The sequence below is a fragment of the Seriola lalandi genome, unplaced genomic scaffold (assembly GCF_002814215.2).
Source record: "Seriola lalandi dorsalis isolate HSWRI2012SDOR001 ecotype SW California unplaced genomic scaffold, Sedor1 jcf7180002054330, whole genome shotgun sequence".
Taxonomy (NCBI): Eukaryota; Metazoa; Chordata; class Actinopteri; order Carangiformes; family Carangidae; genus Seriola; species Seriola lalandi.
In genome coordinates, this window is record NW_019524883.1 from 939,815 (window position 1) to 958,188 (window position 18,374).

Genomic DNA, 18,374 nt, shown 5'->3' on the forward strand with positions numbered 1-18,374 from the left:
CAACTTGAAATATCTGCAGCTCAATGAGCCAATTAATCTTTTATGTTGATGCTGTAAATCATTGTTTGGACGAGTCAGCACTCTCAGCTCATCCATACAGTGCAGCCCCAAATGCAGCTTTTCTAAGCTGACACTTGCAAAGAAGTAAATCTGACATTTGTGCAGCCAATTACAAGTCTGTGTTGAAATGTGTTGACCACTTCATGGGGAATTTTTAGTGGAAAACGAGTATGAAATGTAAAGAATTAATTGTAGTTTCTGCACCTCCTCTACGAAGGAGCTGCCAACTTTGCTGTATTTTTATTATAAGGACAAACTATTACAACAAATTCTGAACTTTATATGCAAATGAATATGACACAAACTCGTGTGATTCTTTCAGATTTACAGATTTCATATTTCTGTTATTGGCTTAAACAAAAAAAAAGACACCATAGAATTACAATAAAAAGAAATTCATTATACAAATAGAAACAATATTGATACGGATTGACCTTAACGTCATAGTGGGGACAACTACTGCCTTCAATTTGTTATCTCTAACCATGAAAAATTACAATCTCTTTAGCACTTAATTCCAATTTCTTTCACCCACAACATCGTGTGTCAACAGTTCAACAGCTCATGACAGATTTGACACAAATGACGTATTAAATGCATGCAGTGTTTCTGAATGTGAAATGACCTTATTGCATGTTCCATTCTTACTTTTAGATCATTTGCCCACACAGCCTGCTTCCACCCTAATGTGAAGCACGGTAGCCTAGGGACAGCGTGCATGTGAAATGCAATACCACCATCTTGTATGGTAAGAATATGATAAGGCTCATATCCAGTAATAACTTTTATTCAGTGATACAAAAAAGGAGTATAAAAGTAGACCAACATTTTTTTTTGTCTATAACAAATCTTATAATGTCACAATGTGCAAAACACTTTTCAGTGCACAACATGCAACACGACGAACACAGAAACAGACGTTTGTTGCAACAGTTTGTGGATGCGTAGAAGTCCAATATATTTAGTCCGATATCTGTATAATGAAAGTATATTCCCAGTAAAGGTAATTGATATCTAATTCAAAGATAATTACATTGACACATTCTCTAACCTCCATTGCAACAAATGAGTGCTAGCTGGGCTGTGAGTCCTCATCTCTCGTGGAGATTATATGTTTGAAATTTCTCATTTTAAGAACTGGTGATACAATTTTGGAAATGTAATTTGCAGGCAACATGTAGAGTAGGAATACACTAAGCAAACAAATATTACTAGTTAACTAATTGGACCTCGTCAGGACTTCACTCTCACAGATGAATTTGTTGTACATTGCGCAGTGTGCTGGGTCCCAGCTGGCTGTTGGGTTTTTCCCAGGGATCATCAGTGCACATGGACCATTGTCACCAAGGTAATCCTTCATCCAGTACCTCCAGACACAAAACATGAATATCATTACCTTTCATAACCTTTCTGCTACAGATGATAAATAAGAACAAATAAAGAGAGGATACAAAAGTAATGAGAATAAAATCTGAAAAAAACAATTGACATCATGTGAAGATTTTTATTCATTCCACTAGTAAGATATGAAGAGGTTTGTTTATTTATTTTTGACTCAGTTCAGTTTACTCTCCACATTGGAAACAGCAGTTCATAAGGTTTCAGTTGTATCACACAATGTTCCTCAGCAGGTTACATGTATTCATTCATGTTGGCCTAAATCTTGAGAGTGAAAACTTAGTTCAAAGCTGAGTTCATGTTATGATTGCTGTCAAGTGAAACCTGTCAGATGCTCATGAAGCAGAGTTGGGTAAATTCAAATGCTCACTGAGGTTTTCTTACCCCAGAGTGTCATTGCGTCCATCAACCCAGAGCCAGTCTGTATCAGAAGTTTGATGTAATCCGATCCAGTATCCATGATATCTGTCGTAGTAGTACTTGCTGTGATTAGCGATGAATTCCTATAAATCATACCGTGGCAGATTATTAAAAACATGAACTCTTTCACACTTGTATTCACTGATTCTGAGAAAACATTGAAAACACTCAACTTCCCCCATGTTTAATTTGAATTTAAAAACTAATTCAAACTGTGAATTTGTATTATGGTGGTAGAGCTCACCTGTTCTTGTAGATTATCAATAACAACCAGATGTGCTGCTGTCTTTTGGCAATACTTTTGGCTTTCTTGCCATTTCAACCAAGGATATTTCGTGTAAAACAGATAGCACTTTTCCTGGAATAGAATCCAGCCTTTCTGACACGGTTGACACTCTATATTCATGAAATAAGCAGAGAAATGGAACAAAATTTCAATCTGTTATTTTAAGCACACGAGGCCCTAATGACAGAACTGCTTTTTCTAGGTCGAGCATTCCAGTGCACTTTACAAGTACTGCATAACACCAATAAAACATAAACAAGCTGATTTTATATAAGCTTGGGCAACACCTACCAACATTACATGTGATTAATGAGCATGGTAAACATTAACATTTAGCTCAAAGCAACGTTGTGGTTTATAATTTAGGCATTACAAATTAGCTAAGGCTAGTGAGGCTCATTAAGCACGTGTGCCAATACAAATAAACATAAATGAATAGCAATTCAGCCTCACAGAGCGGCTAGTATGACTTTATACTTTATGGTATGCCCTTGTTGGGGGATTGTCTGAGGGGAAAGCTTTTATCGCAGCTGTTTTGTGACTGCTTTTAGTTTTTCTGCAACCAGTTTAATGCAGACTAAGCTAGCAATTGTATAGCTGCCTGAGGATAATGTGTTGCAAATAACAACATTTTGTATAACTGTTAATTTTCTGATGGGCTAACTGTTAATGCGCTATGTATTATCTCTTTTTACTTTTGCTCTTGTGGGCTCTGTGTTTACCACTGCGTTGTATTTCACATGTGGTGATATTTAGCTTATTATTTTGAAAACTATTAATTTTAGTCGTTTTTTCTTGTTATGACACAAATTAGTTTGGTATCTCATCTTTTCCTTATTTCTAATCATCATCATTGAATTTGTTGTCAAATGCCATTTTCACAGATGCTTACAGTAAAGACCAAACCTTGTCTTAAACCTTTACTGAACGTGTGAGCTTAGCGTATAGCTAAATCCTGCATGTAGGCCTATGTCAAAACAAATGTGTCGATACATAATAAGTCATCTGTGAGTTAAGCGCTTGGCATACTGTGTGTGTCATCATAGTAAAGTACTCACTTTTCTCAGGGCAGTATTCATTTACTGGAAAGGTGTTAAATTTCAGGATGAGACTGAGCGTCCAGTTGAGATCATCTCTGTCTCTGCTCAGCTGCTCTGTCATATTCTCTAAGACGCTGTTCTCCATCATCAGCTGCTGATATTCTGTCGTGAGGTTGATGAGGTTTGCTTTGTAGTTTGCTTTCTGTTCTTTCATCACCATACTGACTATGGGGCGGATGAGAAGAAGACAGCATATGTCAGTCAGTGGATGCAAAGGTGGTCATCAAAGAAGCAGAGCTCCTGACATTTTTAGATCGACTGCTGACCTCCCAGCATCCAAAGTCAGAAAGGAGTTTTTTTCTATTCTTGACACAACTATTTGTCACTTTTTTTTATTTTGCTAATGCTACATAGCCAGTGTTAGCATTAACAACTGTTTACCTGGAAGAACAATCTAGAATAAACGTTGCGAGTTCAACGTCAATCTTCATTCCAACTTCAGCATTAACAGCTGTTTACTTACCAGTTTACAGCCTCTGAGCAGGGCCACTTCCTCAGGGCAGACTACAGTGACTCAGTATCAGAAAGTGATGCCATAGTCTGATCAGACCAGAGCTGGCTGGTTAGCGTGCACACTTTTGTAGAAGAAGAGAAGTGATGGACAGTGAAGCCAAATCACAGTTAACATTCTCGTTACTTCTGGAGACAGCTCTTGGTGAGTAAAGGAATAAAATTTGATGCTGAATTCACATTTCTTCTAGACTGTAAACAGTTGCTAATGCTAACAGTGGCTATGTGGTGATAGCAAAGCCTACAAATAGCTCCTTTAAACGCAGCAGCAGGTGAAATCATCATTGCGATTGAAACATAAATGACTGCTGAAAAAATCCATACGGAAACTTCACAATATAAAATGCTTTAATATGCTTTAGAAAATGCTTTGAAAAAATGATCCAACAACAGGCTTTACGCGTATATTGAAATGTACTCACTGCAGATGATAGCACTGATGCTCGTCACCAGGAGGACACCAAGTATAACCAAACACACCACCAACAGGCAGGAGTGGTGAGAGTGTGCGGCTGCTTCACCATCTGCTTGTAATGAATAAACTCATTTTCAAATCGTGATGGTCATTATTTTTTCCCCCCTTTGTCTTCTGGGATTAGATGACTGAAATGATCACTGTGACTTTTTCCACTGTCACTTCTATAATCATACAGGAAATTAATATAATTATTTGAGTTTTTTATCAGCTTAAGGAGTAACACTGCCAAAAGTCTAAATGTCAGAACCGCTCACATTCATGTTTGATGTGAAAAGGCTCCGGACGGGTTGGGAAGAGCAGATTTTGCTTCAATTTGGTTCAATTTCCTCCTTTGTGAAGCATTTTGTAACAACTGTTACAACTGAGAGATCCTCTTGAAATTATAATGAAATAATATATGAAGTGTGAATTTAGACTTTTTTCCCACAAGTAAAGCATATTGTACATTTTGAAGTGTTTAAGCTTAAATGAAAATTAATTAATTAATTTAACTTACTTGGTACAGTAGTTGGAGGCCCTTTAGATTTTACTGTAGAATAAATTGTTGAGTCTTCATTTTTCTCTGGTTGATGAACTATATTGAGAAATTATAAGAGACAGTTTACGGTGAAGTTTTTCCCCAGTGTCACAATGAAATGACATTATGTGTAACTGTTGAGTCCAGAAGGGACATAACATGGTGATTGTGTGAATGCTCGCAAGTTTTATTGCGTAAGAATGTAATTTGATGAATTTCTGCTACCTGTGCAAATTCTGCAATGTGAGCGCAGATTTCACACAACAATCTTCTGCTTCTCAGTTTGTGTTGACTCGTGTGAGAAGTCAGTATAAATGAATATGTAAAGGAACACCAGGTTAGTTAGTTGTTGTTTCCAAGAAAGAAAGAGAGGAAAGACAACGGAAAGAGAAGCAGAGTAAGAAATGCAGCGTGAGGTTCCAGCAGCAGCAGAAGAAACAATTCAGAGCACTTTTCAAGCTCATACAGGAAAACAAACAGCCTTTTCTTCAGCATGGCTGAGGCACTTTAAATTTAAAATCCATTGTGTATAAAGTTATTAATTGTTAAAAATTAGGAATTAAGAACTTCAGTGTGATTTCCTTTTGAAAAAAGGTCAACTAGTTAATCCCAGTGACATGTTTTATTTCAATAAAGTGAGAGTCCCTTACCTTTCGGAGGTTTGCCACCATTTTTGAAAACCACAGTAGAATAATTTAATTCTTCTTCCATCCTTAAAAGTCACACGTTTCCGTACTTGCTTTAGTGGAGAGAATGAGAACAGGATTCAACAGAAACTTCTGCTGATGCTTGAAAGGTGTGACTGAACCAACTTTCACAGCACAGCAGTATCTGATGGAGAACCAATAAGAGTTTCCTCTTCCCCCTCGACACGTTATAACCTGAACCTTGTAAGTTTGCATTATGACACGTTTTTACCGGACAATGTAAAACAGTGACGCTGGAGCCACAGTGTGGCTTTGTGGTTACTGGTTACAAAGATATGTGTAATGTGTGTTGTCAGACGTCTGTATCCTTCTGTTACAGTGTGTGATACTGAACTCAATACGTTAACCTGTCTGGGACATTAACTCACATTTGGATTTATCAGCTGATGATCAGTTTAGTGGTGACACACCATGTGATGACACAAGCTAAGGCCTGGGGTATTCTGTATTGTTGTGCACGCTGTGTTTTTTTTAATGAAATAGTGCATTTGTTTGAGGACTATTTTGAGCCGCAGATTAATGCACATTTGCTCTGGTGCGTATTTACAGCACCAGGACGGTGTATGTCGGATTGACCCAAAATAAACCACCGCATGTTCCTCATAATTAAGGAACAGTGCAGCAGTGTGGCTCATTAATGTGTTTTTGATAGTTTTTTGAACAACAATGAGACTCTATGACACAGTCTGTAGCTACATACACGTGTACGTGTTTGAAGAACCAGTTCATTGCTTTTTGTGGAATTTGCTGACAATAAGAAAAATATAGAATATTACCAGATTCACCCTTCAAATTAGTCCTCTCACCAATCTCCTTCCACAATATACATTATTTAATTCAAAGGACATGTGGGTATATGTTCAGCGAATATAAAGAAATGATCACATTTATTCAGCACGAAGATGATAGATTGATAGATGATCAGTACACGTGTACAAAGGCTGACATATATTTCTATACATAGTATTCAGCAAGGTATGTCATGTATGTGGCAGAAGGGACAAAACTTCAACATCAGTGAGCCCCCATCTTATTACTCCTACAATAACTCAATAGTAATACTATAGTATATAGTATACTATGACTACTAACCATAATATTAATATTAATTGTATATATATGCCTTTGTAGAAACTGCAATAAAAGTAGAAAAGAGAAATGGATATCTTTAGTTTTAATATTCAGTCGTAACAAAACAAAACAGAAAGATAGAGACAACTTGATTTCTTAAATGTGAAATAACTTATTTTGATAATGAGACTGATTCCTAATCCGCTTTGATCAAGGCTCTTCTTTCACAGATATAGCGGTTTTTCATGCTGCAGCCCGCTGTCTGCCAGTTGGACATAGGATCTTCACGTGGCAAACTTAGAACACAAGGCATTCTGGGGCCAGGTTCCTGAGCTGTCCAGTACCTAGTGAAGAAAGAAAAATCACATGATCTTCAATCTGTGTCCCTGCTTACATCTTGGGAAATACACTCTTTTCTTTTCTTGCAAAGAGTTAGATGAGAAGACTGATACCATTCCCATGTCTGTCTGTGAGGTCTATGAAGCTATAGCCAACAGCCAGTTAGCTTAGCTTAGCATAAAGAATTGAAATTGAACAACAAGCCAAGCTTTGACCTAATTTACCCAGTTTCGCCCACTAGCACCTCATTAATCAACTTTAACCTGTAACAATGTCAAACATTAAACTCTGGTTTTTACACTTTTGTCTCTTTCAGTTAGTGTTTGGAGTCTTATCGTGTCCAGGCTCACAGTCACAGCTCACAGTCAGGAAATAGTTCTGCTCATACCTCACAAATTGTTGTTTTTTACATGTTACTTTTTATACAGTTTGAACAGTTAAGCAAGATAAAGCTTTTTGTTTTCCTTTGTTTCATTCTGTTTCCAGTTTATGTGCTAAGCTAAGCTAACTGTTCACAGGCTGTAGCTCCAAATGAAGTATATAGACATGAAACTGATATCGCTCTTCTTATCTTCTCTTGTCAAAAAGGCATGTTGAGGTATTTCGCTAAATTCTCTGCTGCACAGTTCATTGCTGATATGTGTGGCGTTCCCCTGTTCTGCACCAGAGTGAAGTAATGTGTGAGAGTCTGAGTTGTGTCACACTGTGTGCTGTCAGTGTGTCTCCGTACAAGTGTCAGTTTAATGCCAGACTGATTTCTACAGTCACTGTTAAAGTTAGCAAATAAGACCATTGTCAAGACAACTGGTAACCTCAGCCTAGGGTTGCTTCTATGTGAAGAAATAAGGGACTTCCTCTGTTTGAGGACATAGTTTATAAATTAAGTCACTTGTACAAAAATACGGGACAAATTGTGTAGCATTTTATTTTCAAATACAGGACGATCTAGTTTTGTACGAGATACGAGATTATACCTGGCAACCCTATCTCAGTCTTTGTGTCTGTTGGGAGAGGCTTTATTTTTGGCATTGAAAGGGATTTTCCTTCAGAGTTTTATTAATTTCACCATCTGTCCTTTGACACAAAGTGTTATATGCAGCATGCAGGAGGGAAGATGCTGCCAGTCTCCATGCTGATGGTCTGGTTTGTTTGGCGTAATGATAAAAACAATGTGCCTGATCGTTGTCATGGTTCATTGAGATTAAAGTGACTGTTAATATGTTTTTGTGCTTACATCACGGTGACGTTGCTTCCATCTACCCACATCCACGTGTCCATCTCATTCTTTCTCAAGCCAATCCAGTAGCCATGCTTTTCATCATGATACTCTTCAGTATGATTACTGATGAATTCCTACATTTGTGAAACAGGTGTTAATTGTCAAGAAAGATATATATCTCTCTGTGTCCACTATGATATAATAATCAGAAGAAATACAACAATCTTCAGTATGTTTCATAAAAAAAAAGATCCAATACAATGTGCTTCACAAAGGAAGACCTAAAAGATGAACAACATCATCATGAGAAGACAGATCCAAGAAATAGGAACATTAAAAACATTGAAGGCATGTGAAAGAAGTTTAAAGATCTCCGTTTCGTTATCTATAGCGACACCTATGGCCATACATGGTAAACGCAGGTTTGTTATTGAACCACACTTGAGTGGCTCAATCACAACTGTGTGACCACATTTGGTGAGAGAGTGAAAAGCTTTGAGATTGCCACTTTAAATATGTGGTTCTACTGCAGGGTACAATGCAAATCATGTTATTAACATGATTATAAGGGAAGGACTAACTTTGAATATTAAAATCAAATCATCTATTGTGTCTAAATGATTGTTTCATATGTACACACTTTTAAAGACTGTGACATCTCTATCTCCAGTAACTAAGTACTGTACCTACTGAATTTTAAGGTGCTTGTACTTTAATTAAGTATGTCCATTTTCTTCTACTTTATACTTCAACCACACTGCAATTCCAGAGGGAAATAACCTTTTTAAACCACTACATGTATCTGGCAGCTGGAGTCACAAGTTACTTTTCGAATGAAGATTATACATGTGATAAACTTATAAAATACAGTACAAATGTGTGTAATTTCAGATGTCTATGAGTTGTTAGCAGTTGCCCAAAGATATATTTCCCCTCAAATGGTTTCATTTAATTATTAAACTGTTTGACGTCCACAGAGGTAAAATTATCCAACATTTCACATGTAAGCAAAGATTGGAGAAAAATCCAAAAACTGAAAATGACTCCTTGGATTTATCTTGTGACCCTTTGGAGGGACCTGACCCCAGAGTTGGGAACCACAAGTACATTTCACTGATAATATTATGTAGGCTACTTTTACTTTCAAATGCAGGACTTTTACCTTGTGTTATTGGTACTTTCTTTAAATAAAGGATCTGAGTAGGATACATCTTCCCCCACTGACCTATGAAGATAGAGGTGGAGTGCTTTTAGCTTTTTTGAGCATGAAAATACAGATTGAATCACAAAATCAGTCTTGCCTGTTCCTCCTGGCTGTCAATCACCACCAGATCTGCCACGGTTTGTTTGCAGGATGCTTGACTTTCCTTCCAAGTATTCCAATAATAAGAATATTTATCTTTTGAAAACAGGTAACAGCTTGATTGGAAAGGTACCCAGCCATCCAGACAAGGTCTACACACTGTTAAACAAGAATGAAATAACAAAATCACAGTCGTTTTCTATTGTATGTATATTATGCATCAAAGAATATATATTCTCTATATGACTTTTCAATAATAGATAGTTATATGCTTAACCAGGTCATATTTTTTAGTAAGTTATTTTTGGGGGAGCTTTTTATGCCTTTATTAGAGTAGCAGTGAGAGAGAGACAGGATGGTTGGGGGTGAGAGAGGGGATGACATGCAGCAAAGGGCCGTGGGTCGAATTCAAACCCAGGCTGCTGCGGGAAGGAGTGAGTCCTAATGGTGTGCGCTGTACCAGGTGAGCCACCGAGGTGCCGCTTAATCAGGTCATTTGACTCAAATTAAAAATGTTTATGTTGCAGAAAGTCCGAGCTATGAAAGAGTCATAATCATAAAACAGTAAAAGTAAAATAGAAATGATATCACAAATATAATACATTCATAATTTAAGAGTTTAAGAGGTTCAACAGCAGGAAACAAACAGGAATGGGAACATTGACAAATTTAATATAATATAATATAATATAATATAATAATGTATATAATTTTGGCATATTTTTTGCATAAGCTGTAATTTTTTTCACCTTTCTGTGGACAGTAGGTATTCACTGGAAAGTTCTCATGTTCCAGGATGACTCTGATGGTCCAGTTGAGTCCGTCTCTCTCTCTGGTCAGCTCGTCTGTCTGTCGCTCTAAGTCTGTCTTCTTCTTCGTCAGCAGCAGATTCCGCGCTGTTAAAGTCATGTTGTCTCTGTTGTGCTCTGACATGACTGTTTTCACTGCAGCCAGGGAAGACACTGTTACAGTGGCACTCACTTACTATTGTCAAAGGTGCCTTAGTGGACAGGTGGACAGACAGGTGGACTTACAGTGGATAGTGAGGGCGATAATGACTGACACCAGGATGACACAAACAACCCCCAAACCTGCTGCCACCAGAGGAAGCAGAGTACAGAGTGGAGCTTTCTTTTCACTTTCTGCCAAGAACAACAAACAATTGATATTACACACATTTCTGGCAAATAATTATAACATTTCTTTTTTTTTTTTTATTATAATAAACCACAAATAACCTTGTATGACAGGATCTTTATCCCACACCTGCTCAGTCTTCACCTCATCATAGATTATTTCCAGGTCATTTGGTTTCTCTGTAAAACACAAAACAGCTGTTTGGAAAGCAAAACTTTGAGTTCTCAGATATGTGACTTTCAGGGCCACTGAAATGAAAACATAATTTTATAATTGCAAAGTTAACAATTCTTTCCATTCAAATACATCTTAAGTTAAAACTTAATACTGACATGCTCTATATCTGTGACTGGTCCCCTCCCAAACAGTGAGTTACACCTCCATAACATGACCCCAATCACAAGTAATTTCAGTAATATTTACAGAGAATGTGGCTTTGATGAAGTTGAGCACACTCTATCATACATAAAGACATTTATTCTAGAAAGAGAGTCTGCGAGCTGCCTGGTACTGCATGTGCAGAGTGACCTCCTCAAACGTCAGTGATAGAGGCAGCACTCAAATTCTTTACTTTGCTAAAAACAGAAATGCAACTAAATTACACCATTATACAAGTGAAAATGCTATTCAAAATCTTACTCAAATACAAATATTATAATTAAAATGCGTTTAAAGTAAGACATAAAACCAGAATGAACCCTGTCAGAGTTTCTCTACTATATATTATATGGTAGGAAGTTTGTATGAAGTTTGGTGAAGCAAATTTTAACTGATGAGTTACTGTATGGAGTAGTTCAAAGTCAAACAATGGATTATATTTTAGAAGCTGGCCGTATGTTTTGTATGTAAAATATTACTCTTCAAGTATGTCTGACAAACAAATGTAGTGGAGGAAAAAGCACAATACTTCCCTGTTACAGTAAATGCAGTAGAGTGGAAGTTGCAAAGAATGAAAATAAACATATAAAGTACAAGTTCCTTAAATCTGACTGCTAAAACACCTCTGGGTTCAAGTGCAATTAATAACTTCAGGCTGTGCTCCAAATTCAGAATATATGATTTACTCTTACCCTTGAAAGTCACCGTTACATAATTCAGCTCTTCCTCCATAATGATCCGTTTTAGCATGGCAGCTGATCAAATGCAGGTCATATTGGCTTCAGGGGTTCAGCAGCAGAGACAGCTGCGGCTGGTTTCATGATCCATAGTTCTTCTTTTTGGTAGAATGTTGTAAGACAGGAAAGTGGTGCTTTCGGACATTGATGTTCTCGATAGTCATGTCCGGGTGGGTTGGAGTTATGACACTGGATAGAGGTCAGGCCGCCACACTTCTTATTATGACATGTATGAAACAAAAAAGTTAAGATAAAATCACTGGCAGTAAAATCATCTCTTGCAGGTGGTTTGGTTGTAATGCAGACAACAAAGTGTCATCCCTACATACATATCCACTGTGTTGTCACTGCTGCACTGACACCGCAGTAAAGCAGAAACATCTTTGAAAAGACGGAAAGATGTTTGCAACATATGAGTTGGATGAGCGGTAATTGTTGGTTTTTACACAATAAAAAAGTCTAAAAAGGGGAAAACCTTTCTACATTCATGCAATCTGTTCCTCTTCTGCTCTCTGCTGACCCTGAATGTGAGAAATCACCTGACATGTTCCAAGCCAGCTTCTTTAAAAATCTGAATTAAGAGACATGGCTGACTTTACTGCAAAAAGTAAGTAGATAAACTGAGATTTGACCTTTTTGTCCTAATATTTTGCAACACTGTTTGTCCATCAGATAGGGAGTTAAAACTTTACTTAGAGACAAAATATACATTCAAACTTCAACTTCTCTATCTTTAACTGAAAGTTGCTCAAATTGATCAATAAATGACGATGAAAGTTGAGAGGTTCAGTACAGTGGTGTAAAGTAGTAAATTAATTCAAGTGCTGTTCTAAATGCATTTTAAGGTACTTTTATTTTTATTATTATTATATCCATTTTGTGTTACTTTAAACTTCTACTTTACCACTTTTCAGAGAGAAATACTTAACTTAAACAACAAGTACTGCCCACATGTTAATGCATCATTAAAATGCTTCCATAGTTATAACAATTTAAAACTGTGTTTATGAGTGTTTTGAGCATAGCTTTTAATGAATCATTAATGAATACAGTCAAATATCAGCATGTGTGTGTAACCAGACAGAAACTGTATTGAATATTAATAATAACAACACAAAAAGTAATAAGTGCAAGCATTATATAATAATCATTCAATGAAATAGGGAAAATTTGAAAATAAAAACAACATTAAGGTAACACTAATGTAGTAATACACTGCAACAAATTAAACTCACATAAATGATATTGTACACAACAATATTCTGCACCCAGTTAAGTGTCTGAATGGAATTAAACTTCTAAATTCGCTATTTATGTGTCTTCACTTTTACAACTTTACAAAGGACATCCTGGCAACCACAACAGATGAGGAATCTGTTGTGGGGATTTTTAGCCACTAGGGGAACTATAGAGCACAATCATGTAATATAAAAAATATGTATGTTTTAATTTGACGATCCATCTGTCACTCAAGTGAAGTAAACCCAAACACAACATCCTTGAAAGGCTTCAAAACGAATATGAACATTGTTATTCTGTTATTTTGCGAAATTATTGGATATAATTGTCTTTTTTTTTTACTTATAGATTCAACTTTTTTTTTTCCTTTTTTTTTCTAACAAAAAACGAAGTGTGGGATTAAAGTGAAGGCCTTATTTTAGTAATCTTTCACCTCTATTGATCTGAGTTCATTTGTAACTGGCTATAGAAAAGCAAAAAGTGACTCGTGTTAACAGATGCGACTGACAAATCAGCGCGCGAGGATCCTTCCAGGAAACGCTCCCTGGTTTAGTTCCCACCTGCAGAGCAGCAGGTAGCTACAAGGAGCCAGAGAGAGTCTCAGGACTGACGCAGTCTCACTGACAAAGCTGGAGAAGTAGAAATATCTTTCTCTCTAGGACAGTCCGGAGATCAGCGATGGTTTGTGGGGGATTTGTTTGCACCAAGAACGGGCTCTGCGCTCTCAATATCCTGTATGTTGTAAGTAAAACTTTAATGCTGTTAAATGTTTTTTTCACCGACATGTAGTTGGTCCTAAAACAAGTGCTTGAAGTGGCCTTCAGTTTCCTGTCTGCGTCTCAGGAAATGCGGTACTGGCCGGTTAGTTTGAGTCAAAAGGAGATGAAAATGTTGGAGCTGTTTTCTGATCAGTTGGAACAGGCAGGTGTTGCTGCTGGTTGATTGATTGGGCCAAGTTAATGGTAGCTAGTTGCTTTTGTCAGTGTTGGTTATTGGTAGCTGGTGTATCCCTCAACAATCTCACGAAGAATCTTCTTGAGGACATTAACGTTATGTTGTTGTTGTTGTTGTTGTTTTGTTATTATTTCATTAGTTAATTTAATTTATTTCTTGCATTCTCCTGATTTATATTGAATGGTATCTCTGGATCTGTATGTGTGTGCATTAGTTTGTCTGTCATCCCCTGTTCTCCATATTAAATAACCAATAATAATTCAAATACCTGAGAGATTCGTTTAGAGCTGCAGCAAGTGGTCAATTAATTGATTGACAGAAAATTAATTAGCAGTTATTTTGATAAATTTAATAATCGTTTTTAAGGAAATATTACAAACACTCAGTGGTTCCAGCTTCTGAATTATGAAAATTAGATTTTTTTTTTTTTGTCATTTGAAGACCTGTCACCCTGGGCATTGGGAAATTCTAACTTCAATAATAAGGAAACTCAGTTGCAGGATTAGATTTAATCTAATTAGAGAAACAGCTCTCCGGTTCTCTAAACAGTGTAAAACGGCTGATTTTTAGCACAATAAGTACCTGTTTCTCTTCAACCTTTGTCCTGTAGATTAATGAGGGGCATAATGTAGAGCTGCTTTCAGGAATGGTGGGGACACGATGAAGTTAAAAAACATGTGACTGCTAATTCCTGCATTTATACACATTCATATCAATTAAAGAAATGGCAAATTGTGATGAAACTGGTCATCATACTTTCTGTTTAGAGAAAAAAAGAACAAACGTTATGTACATTTCTGTAATGTTAAGCCCTAAAATCATGTTCAGTTTCCCTGATGGACACCTGACATTTTATGATAAATAATTTTGTATTGACATCTGACATCTTGAATTTTTCAGACTATTACTGATTAGCGACCGTGAAGGTCATTGTTCTTTCTTCTTCTTCCACGCCAACATTGTTCTTTCTGTTCCTCCTCAGTTGGTGAGTCTGCTGCTGATCGGAGTGGCAGCCTGGGGGAAATGGTTCGGCCTGGTCTCAAGCATCAGGGTGGTGGCAGGGGTCATCAGCGTGGGTATCTTCCTGTTCCTTGTTGCCTTTGTGGGGCTGTGCGGCGCCCTGAAGCACCACCAGGTCCTGCTGTTCTTTGTATCCTTTGGTTCAGGGAGTCGTCTTATTTTATTTCTCTGCTGGGCTTGTGTTTTTAATGGCTCTTGTGTAGCAGCAACACAGTGAGATGTCAGGGTGTTTTCATGATTGTTAATCTGAAGTTATCTTCCTAAACTTGATCCAGTACATGATGATCCTGTTCATAGTGTTCGTTTTGCAGTTCGCTGTGTCCTGTGCTTGTCTGGCCCTGAATAAAGACCAGCAGGTGTGTTTGTTTTATCTGTGCTGAGTTGATTATATTATGCTATTTTTATTCTAACTGTAGATTTTACATAATTCTATATTTGTATAAACAAACATTATCCATGTCAGTGGTGGAAAGTAACTAAGTACATTGACTTAATGACTGTATTTTATTTTGAGGTACTGTATATTAACATCTTTGCACTAAAGTAAAATTTTGAATGAAGTATTTCTGTCCTGCAGTACTGCCACTTTTACTTAAGTAAATGCTCTGATTACTGCTTCACTGGCCCCTGTTCACATTTGTGATCCAGTTGACCGTCTTATCCTGCTGCCACCTAGTCTCAAGCTTTTCAAATAAATGCTGCCTTTCACAACCAGGCTGTGTGACTCTCCTTTACAGAACCTTCTGCTGGAGGCCGGGTGGAACAAATCCGAGGCCACTCAACAGGACGTGGAGAAAACACTCGACTGCTGTGGCTTCCAAAGTGTCAACCTCAATGGCTCCTGTGCTGCTGTAAGTAAACTGCGTGGGAGATTCGTTTCTCTTCGTCTCGGCAGCAACTTGATCTTCACGCACATGACCGTGTCTCTGTCTCTGGGAGTTATTGAATTTTTCTCCCTTACTTCCTCTTCCTTTAGAGCTGCTTTAAGAGCCCTTCACCGTCTTGTGAAACCTGCTCAAGCATCCTCCAGCACTATGCAGGGGAGGTGCTACAGTTTGTGGGTGGTCTTGGACTCTTCTTCAGTTTCACAGAGGTTGGTAAAATGTCACACTGACAAATCTAACAGGTTTTGAAGCTGAAGATGAATGTACTGTATATTGAGAAAACTGACACTTGTTTGTTTGTCTTTCTGTTCAGATCCTTGGAGTTTGGCTCACCCACAGATACAGAAATATCAAAGATCCTAGATCAAACCCTGGGGCTTTTCTATAATCACTCACAATTTAATAAACTGCACTGCTGAATAATTCTTTGTCCCCTTAATTTAGAAAACCACACATATCTGTACATTTATATGATTTAAACTGTAACGTTGGCTAATTAATTCCCACTGTCATTCAAAGTTTTCCAGCATTAACCACCATAAGCGTGTCTTTTTCTTTAATTGCGTGTCTTTATAAGAATGGTTTGACATTTTGGGAAGTACACTTATTTACTTTATCACTGAAAGTAAATGAGATTGATACCACTCTCTCTGTATGGTGAATATTTAGCTGGAGCAAGCGGACGGTTAGCTTAGCTAAGCATAAAGGCTGGAAACAGGGGGAAACTGTTAGCCTGCAGCTCTGTCCAAAGTTCTGTAGCTCATTTACACATTATAGTCTATCTTGTCTGTTTAAATATAGGGTAAAAACTACAATTTAAGGTTTTACAGTGGGTTACGTTATACAATTTTTTTCAGCTCGGACCATTGACCGAACACAACATGGCTCAAAACCCGAACCAGCTGACATACGGTGTTGGTTGTTACTTTTGGACAGAGCCAGGCAAGCTGTTCACTCCTGTTTCCAGTCTTTATGCTAAGCTAAGCTAAGCTAACCGGTTTCTGGCTGTAGCTTCAGACATAAGAGTGGTAATAATCTTCTGCTTTAACTTTATTGCCTCTTTAATTCTAATCTGTCTCAAAGTGATAGAAGCTAACAGCAGCTGTGTATGCTCACCACAGACACACACCTTATGCAAATACAATGCTGGTTATAGTACCATGATGGCTGAATGACTGTAGTCACCACTCCCAGATGAACTATTCACAGGTGACCACATACACTGTTGTGCTGTGCAGGCAGTGGGTTTGGGTGTTGGATGTCTTAACAGTAGGAAAAGATTAACATCAAATCAAAGTCAAACCTGTTGCATCTGAATGGAGAGATAAATATTATTAAACCAAGCTTGTTTTTGTTTTATTTGTGTATTTATTGCTCTTTAATTTCTATTAAACAAAGCTTAATGAATTCATAATAAATCAGGTTTCATCATATTCATCGTCTCACAGCTTAGTTTTCCTTAATTGTCCAAAATAACCATGCAGAGTTGCAGAACATAACACAGGAAATTTCCATATGTGCTTTGCTTGTTAGATCCGGTGTTGATAGACTGTTTCTCAGGAGAACTTGGTAACTCTGCACCACATGACGTTGCTCACATTCCTCACCCTAAACAGGATGCCAACCAGGAACTGCACTCACTGTTTAGGTTCCTCTGCATGGACTCAGCCAGTCCGACCTGTTCACCAGTGTCTCTGAACTCTGCCAAAATGTTATGTAAAGTCATTGTGAGCACACCATGTTATTACCTCTATTCTATATTGTAAGTTACACTTTTGTTTCATTGTCATTGCTGTTTGTATAACTGCAGACTCCATTTTTATGAGGTAGTTACTGTCTAATCAAAATTAAAATTATTTTAATAAATTTTAATTTGAAATGAATTAAATAAAAAAACAGATTACAGTGTGTTTTTGTGTTTTTCTTTAAATTAATGAAATTATTAATTATTGTTGTTACCGATTATCAGAGCTGGCCCAAGCATTTATGGGGCCCTAAGAAGGATTTTTTTTGGTCAAGGGCGTGGGTATGGACGCAAAAACCCCTCCGACCATCCAAAAGAAAGAGATATTTTATTTTTAATGCCATCAACCAAACGGTTTATTAACATATAAGATCTATACATCATAGTATAGTAAGGCATAAAAACGTAAAAAAAAAATATAGTATAGTAAAACATAAAAACGTCAAAAGACGTCAGTTTAATGAGACATAAAACATTATAGTGTAATAAGGCATAAAATGTCATAGTATAGTAGAACATAAAAACATAAGAAAAGTCACAGTATATTAAAGCATAAAAACGTCATAGTATAGTAAGGCATAATATGTCATAGTAGAGTAAGACAAAAAAGTCAAAAACATCATATTATAATAGGGCCTAAAAATAAAAAATGTCATAATATAATAAGGCATAGAAACGTCAAAAAATGTCATAGTATAGTCAGGCAGAAAAAACATCTTAAAACATCACAGTATAATAAGGCATAAAATTTGATAGTATAATAAGGAATAAAACGTCATAGCATAGTAAGACACAAAAACATAAAAAAAAGTCATAGTATAGTAAGAGATAAAAAAGTCATAGTATAGTAAGAGATAAAAACGTCATAGTATA

The 18,374-nt window shown here is 37.0% G+C and overlaps 3 protein-coding genes across 4 annotated transcripts; 1 reads left to right on the forward strand and 2 right to left on the reverse strand.

Annotated features, from left to right (window-relative positions):
* Window positions 1-831: 831 nt before the first annotated feature.
* Window positions 832-5,581, reverse strand: LOC111655692 (C-type lectin domain family 4 member A-like). Of its 2 annotated transcripts, none has more exons than XM_023407178.2 (7): window positions 5,420-5,581; window positions 4,749-4,826; window positions 4,197-4,298; window positions 3,223-3,429; window positions 2,123-2,274; window positions 1,843-1,961; window positions 832-1,427 (listed from the first exon to the last, which is right to left on the reverse strand). In XM_023407178.2, the coding sequence occupies exons 1-7, from the start codon at window positions 5,478-5,480 to the stop codon at window positions 1,280-1,282; spliced, it is 867 nt and encodes a 288-aa protein (XP_023262946.1). In that variant the 5' UTR covers window positions 5,481-5,581; the 3' UTR covers window positions 832-1,279. The 2 variants fall into 2 exon arrangements, with proteins under 2 accessions (XP_023262946.1, XP_023262945.1); XM_023407177.2 differs by having other exon boundaries at window positions 4,197-4,301.
* Window positions 5,582-6,331: 750 nt separating this feature from the next.
* On the reverse strand, window positions 6,332-11,892 carry LOC111655709 (asialoglycoprotein receptor 2-like). Its single transcript, XM_023407200.2, has 7 exons — window positions 11,616-11,892; window positions 10,647-10,724; window positions 10,443-10,550; window positions 10,158-10,352; window positions 9,407-9,567; window positions 8,121-8,239; window positions 6,332-6,891 (listed from the first exon to the last, which is right to left on the reverse strand). Exons 1-7 carry the CDS (start codon window positions 11,671-11,673, stop codon window positions 6,744-6,746), a joined length of 867 nt encoding a protein of 288 aa, XP_023262968.1. The 5' UTR covers window positions 11,674-11,892; the 3' UTR covers window positions 6,332-6,743.
* A 1,559-nt stretch (window positions 11,893-13,451) lies between these two features.
* Window positions 13,452-17,667, forward strand: tspan13a (tetraspanin 13a). The gene is made up of 6 exons (XM_023407130.2): window positions 13,452-13,640; window positions 14,836-15,003; window positions 15,149-15,229; window positions 15,611-15,724; window positions 15,850-15,966; window positions 16,071-17,667. The coding sequence occupies exons 1-6, from the start codon at window positions 13,578-13,580 to the stop codon at window positions 16,143-16,145; spliced, it is 618 nt and encodes a 205-aa protein (XP_023262898.1). The 5' UTR covers window positions 13,452-13,577; the 3' UTR covers window positions 16,146-17,667.
* Window positions 17,668-18,374: the final 707 nt, after the last annotated feature.